The 5,229-nt window shown below is 32.9% G+C and overlaps 1 protein-coding gene across 2 annotated transcripts in view; it reads left to right on the forward strand.

The window, feature by feature from the left end:
* LOC109827822 (protein NRT1/ PTR FAMILY 8.1-like) overlaps window positions 1–2,743 on the forward strand; it is a 7,561-nt gene extending 4,818 nt beyond the window's left edge. For both annotated transcript variants that reach the window (XM_020394841.1, XM_020394840.1), the window contains exons 6-7: window positions 99–416; window positions 2,123–2,743. In XM_020394841.1, coding sequence (XP_020250430.1) covers window positions 99–416; window positions 2,123–2,627 — 823 coding nt within the window. In that variant the 3' untranslated portion in view covers window positions 2,628–2,743. The remainder of the gene's footprint in view (window positions 1–98; window positions 417–2,122) is intronic.
* The last annotated feature ends 2,486 nt before the right edge of the window (window positions 2,744–5,229 follow it).

Consider the following 5,229-nt stretch of genomic DNA (forward strand, 5'->3'; position numbering starts at 1 on the left):
CCCCCCCCCCCCCCCCCCAAAAAAAAAAAACAAAAAAAAAAACAAAAAAAACAAATACTATTTATTTTAATTTTCTACTCAAAATGTTTGTTTTGTAGATTCTTCGACAAAGCTACTGTGGAGACTCAGACCGACAAGATCAACGATCAACTAAGTCCATGGAGGCTCTGCACAGTGACCCAAGTCGAGGAACTCAAGAGTGTTGTCCGCCTCCTCCCAATCTGGGCGAGTGGCATAATCTTTGCCACCGTCTACGGCCAAATGAGCACCATGTTTGTCCTCCAAGGCGACACTCTCGACCCAAGAATGGGGCCCCATTTCGAAATCCCCGCAGCGTCTCTCTCCATCTTCGACACCCTCAGCGTCATCTTCTGGGTTCCAGTCTATGACTGCATCATCGTTCCACTTGTCCGCAGGTAGGGTTAAAGAAATCTATATCTATATCTATATCTATACTATTTATAAAAGAGAATATGAGTGTCAAAACTTTCAGCTTCCTATATTGCCCCTCTTAGTAGTTATAATTCCTATGTTTAATAATTCCTCAATTCACTTAATTAATGATCTCTTATCCTTCATCCACTAGCATTAATTCAATGCATAAATCTTTTATTAGGAATTTTAATGCATAAGTTTTTTTTTTATGAAAGTCAAAGCATAAGTTACTCAATTCAAGATTCTTCCCTCATTTGTTTTCTTCTTTTGCAATTAAAGCATAAGTTACTCAATTCAAGATTCTTCCCTCATTTGTTTTCTTCTTTTGCAATTATTTTTAAATTTGTGTGTTAGTTGTATAAAATTGAGATTCTTCCCTCATTTGTTTTCTTCTTTTGCAATTATTTTTAAATTTGTGTGTTAGTTGTATAAAATTGACTGTATAGAAATTTGATGGTTATATACACATACACATATATAAACTATATAATATGATTGTTTTACGACAAATAAAAAAACATACATTGATAAATAATATAACATATAAAATAATAGTTCATAAAATATATTTTAAAATAATATTAAACAAATTACAAATAAACTCTACAAAAAAATTTAATTTTACATAATTAAACATATTAATATTATATTTATCAGAAGGTGCATGAACCTTTCAAGTCAAACTAATATTGTTGACGACACAAAAGATAAAAGATTTATCTTTTTTTTTTAATATTTGATAGCATAAAGTGCATCTTTCAATAATGCATATGTCTCTTTGTAACCGTAGGACACTAAAATTTCTCTTTTGTAATGGAGAAATAATATAAGTGAAGTAGTGTAGCTATCATTATATTTTTAATTTAAAAATATTAAACTTGAAGATTAATGGGCATCGCGAGCATCAGGTTTAGGCTTTTTGTTTGAACTTCCTAGCAACAACCAAGTGCCATCCAAAAAAGTATTTAAGATTTATTAAAATAATAACTACCGGAATATCACATTTATTAATATTAGGTACAAAATTTTGATTTTGATTTTGAAAAAAAAGATATTACTAATTATTTCACAAGTTTGCCCACGTGTAAAGCACGTGCACTATACTAGTTTAGTTTAAAAACTGATATGGAGCTCTTTTAGTTTCTAAACTGGCAAAATTTTCGTAAACCCCCACAACGCTAGATGATTATCAGATGAACCCCCATAACTTTCAAAATATCAGAAAGCCCCCATAAAGTTATGATGGGTTATTAGAAGACCCCCTTCAACTTTCAACCTTTTATGAAAGACCTCCTAAAAGTGCGAACCACATTTTACTGGAAAACTACAGCCTGTGTAATTTTACCCCACCATGCGAAAGATGCAGTTAACACCATTTGGGGAGAGGGGGAGGGGTTATGTAAAAATCTTAAAGTTGGAAGGGTTTTTCTGATAACGCCTAAACTTAAGGGGGTTTCTGACATTTTTGAAAGTTATTGATAATCGTTCAAAGTTAAGGAGGTTTCTGTTGTTTAGCATGTAGAATTTAGATAATAAAATATAAATGGGTCAAAAACATAACATGGTGCTTGTAATAATTCAAATCATAAAGGATAAAACTTTAAATGAATATTTGGTAATCAAGCGAATCGAACTTTATACCTGGTGAAATTCTATTAGTTTGTAAATTGAACTACCGCTACCACAGGTTCACTGGTCGGGAGCGTGGCTTCACCCAGCTAACTCGAATGGGCATCGGCCTCGTCATCTCAATATTCGCCATGTTAGCTGCAGGACTTCTTGAAGTTTTCAGGCTGCGTGTAATCGCGAGGCACAACTTGTATGACTCTAAAGATTTCTTGCCCATGTCGATATTCTGGCAAGTTCCTCAGTATTTCATCGTCGGAGCTGCTGAGATCTTCACTTTCGTCGGACAGCTCGAGTTTTTCTACGATCAGGCGCCGGACGCGATGAGGAGTATGTGCTCGGCGCTCTCGCTGACGACAGTTGCGCTTGGAAATTACCTTAGTACCCTTTTGGTGACAATTGTCACCGATATTACTACTAAGAATGGGAAACCTGGGTGGATTCCTGATAATTTGAATAGAGGGCATCTTGATTACTTCTACTGGTTACTGGCGATACTTAGCTTTGTGAACTTTCTAGTGTACCTTCTGATTGCTAAATGGTACACTTATAAGAAGACAATATAGATGATTTGTTGATGATATCTGATTCCAAAGTCTGTTGATCAGATGTTTAAGTGTATTCTCTGAACTCATAATGTGTAAATAGTTTTATTCTCTAGACATTTTGCAATGTTTGGCAATTCCTTGTTTGTGCTTCAGTTATGTGGATGGTGCCATTTCTTAAATATATATACTGCTTGTTATCAGATTGCAGTTCTATGGATATCCTTTTCAATCTAGAATTGGGCAAATAATAAAGCCCTCCAAGGCCAAGTGACCTTTCGGAGCGGTTTTGTGGAAAAAGTTAATAGTGTTGGGGGTTATTTGAGATTTTTAGAGCTTTGGTGTGCTATGGGAAAAGCATTGGGGGTTTGGTGGGGAAAACAAAGTCCAAGGAGGTTTCGTGGTAAACGCTGCAAAGTTTTGGGGGGGTTTGTAAAAATTTCTCTAAATTAGTAATTGGAAGAAATTTTCAAAATTGCCTCAACGGAATTTTTTTAAAGAAATCGACCCCATTCACTTTTAATTATAAAAATCGACCCATTTTGAGTTAATTACGGTACTGTCAGGGTTGCCAACCTCGACTAGTTAGTAGCCTAATTAGCACCCGCAAACCTTCCTCGCTCCTTGACCCCACTTGTAATTAGGCTACTAATTAGTCGGGGTTGGCAACCCTAACTAATTAATACCGTAATTAACTCAAAGTGGGTCGATTTTTATAACTAAAAGTGGATGGGGTCTCTTTTTTTTAAAAAAAATTATGTTGAGGCGATTTTGAAAATTTCTTCTTAGTAACTATAAAGTGAAAGAACTCGGCAAAAGTATATCTCTAATATACTTTGCTTTAAGGGTCTGTTTGGTTATTTACTAAAAACCAAGAAATGGAAATGAAAAAGTGGAAATCTCAAAAAGTACAATTTCATCCATTTCCATCCCTAAAACTTACCCACAACATCCAATAAAATATTATTTTCATCCAACAACTCATCCACCACATCTAATAAAAAAATATTTTCATCCAACAACTCATCCACCATATCTAATAAAATATTATTTTTACCCAACAACTCATCCACCACATCTAATAAAATATTATTTTTATCCACAACATCACTCAATTCATCTCATCTTATCATTTCAAATCACTTACATCATCCAATAAGATGATGACAACTCATCTCATCTCATTAACATTTTATTTCCACTCATTTCCTCCCAAAAAGCTAGAAAAACGATTTCCTTAAGTGTGAGTCACATCATCCAATAATATAATGACAACTCATCACATCTCATCTATTTTCTTATTTTTAAGAATGAACCAAACAAAAGAAAACAACCTATTACAAGAAATAAGTTATAATTCATTTCCTTATTTTTTCACTAACCAAACAATATCAAAACAATTTTTCTTAAAAAATCACTCACATCATCCTATAATAAGGTGACAACTAACATCATCTCATCTCCATTTCTTTGATTACTTTCTATTTTAAGCCAACCAAATATTCCCAAAATAATTTTTCTTAGAAATAGTTTTCCATTTCTTTGATTTCCCTCCTTTTTTAGGCAGACAAACAGCCCCTAATAGGAAAAGCAAATTCTGGGGGGTTTCGTGGTAAATTTCGCAACTAATAATTACAGCAAAACTAAAAAACTTCACTGAAAAATGACTCTGAATGATCGATTGCAACAAAAATTTGTTTAAAGGTGGTTTTTATCTATGAATTGGCAGTCAAAACTGGTTTCACTAAGGGGGTGTTAGTCAATTGGGACATTTTCATGCAAAATGGGATAATTGTTAAAGTGGAATAATATTTCGCTAGTGGGATATTTTAGTAGGATAACTAGGAACAATTTTGTGAAGCGGGATATTTTGATAAAATAACGTGGGATAAATTTTTATAATCATGAAGTATATATTTATGCATTTTGAAGATATAAATACTATTTATGTATTTTAAACTTACTATTATTAATTGATAATTGCTTACAAGAATGTTCGTTACTATTAAATAACTTTTGGTTAGACTATAAGATATTGACAATTATTATTATGATGATGGTCTAATGATGGTGATAACCGTAATAGGAAATAAGTAAAGAAAAAATAAAAAATAACAAAATAAATACAAGTTCTAGTTTTTTACCACATAGTTCCAAGCTAAAACTTTGAATAATTTGAAAGGCTAGAACTCTCATTTTTGTATAGAAAAATAAAAAAAGTGGGATAATTTTGTACCATTATCCCAATTCTAGTTTTGTTAAAGTTCTGCTTGACTAACACTGTAAAATTTTATTCTAGTTTTAGTTCTATGTGACTAACACCTTAAAATTTTGTTCTAGGTTTAGTTCTATGTGACTAACACCTTAAAATTTTATCCCACAGATTATGCCAGTTCTAAATTTAAGTTCTAGGTGACTAACCCCCCCTAAAATGGCCCTGTTTTAAAAGTGATTTTAGGGAAAACAACCTTGATGTAGAGAAGTGTAATAAATTTACAATAACAACCTCATTATATATTCCAAAAATTATTGCTATAAATACTTTAGTATAGAGTCTTTCCTGCAGTCGAATTGAGGCGTCTCTTTGTGGACCAAAGAGGGTTTTCTTGTCCGAAATATTTAA

This window comes from Asparagus officinalis, unplaced genomic scaffold, assembly GCF_001876935.1.
Source record: "Asparagus officinalis unplaced genomic scaffold, Aspof.V1 AsparagusV1_Un470, whole genome shotgun sequence".
In the NCBI taxonomy this organism is placed as follows: Eukaryota; Viridiplantae; Streptophyta; class Magnoliopsida; order Asparagales; family Asparagaceae; genus Asparagus; species Asparagus officinalis.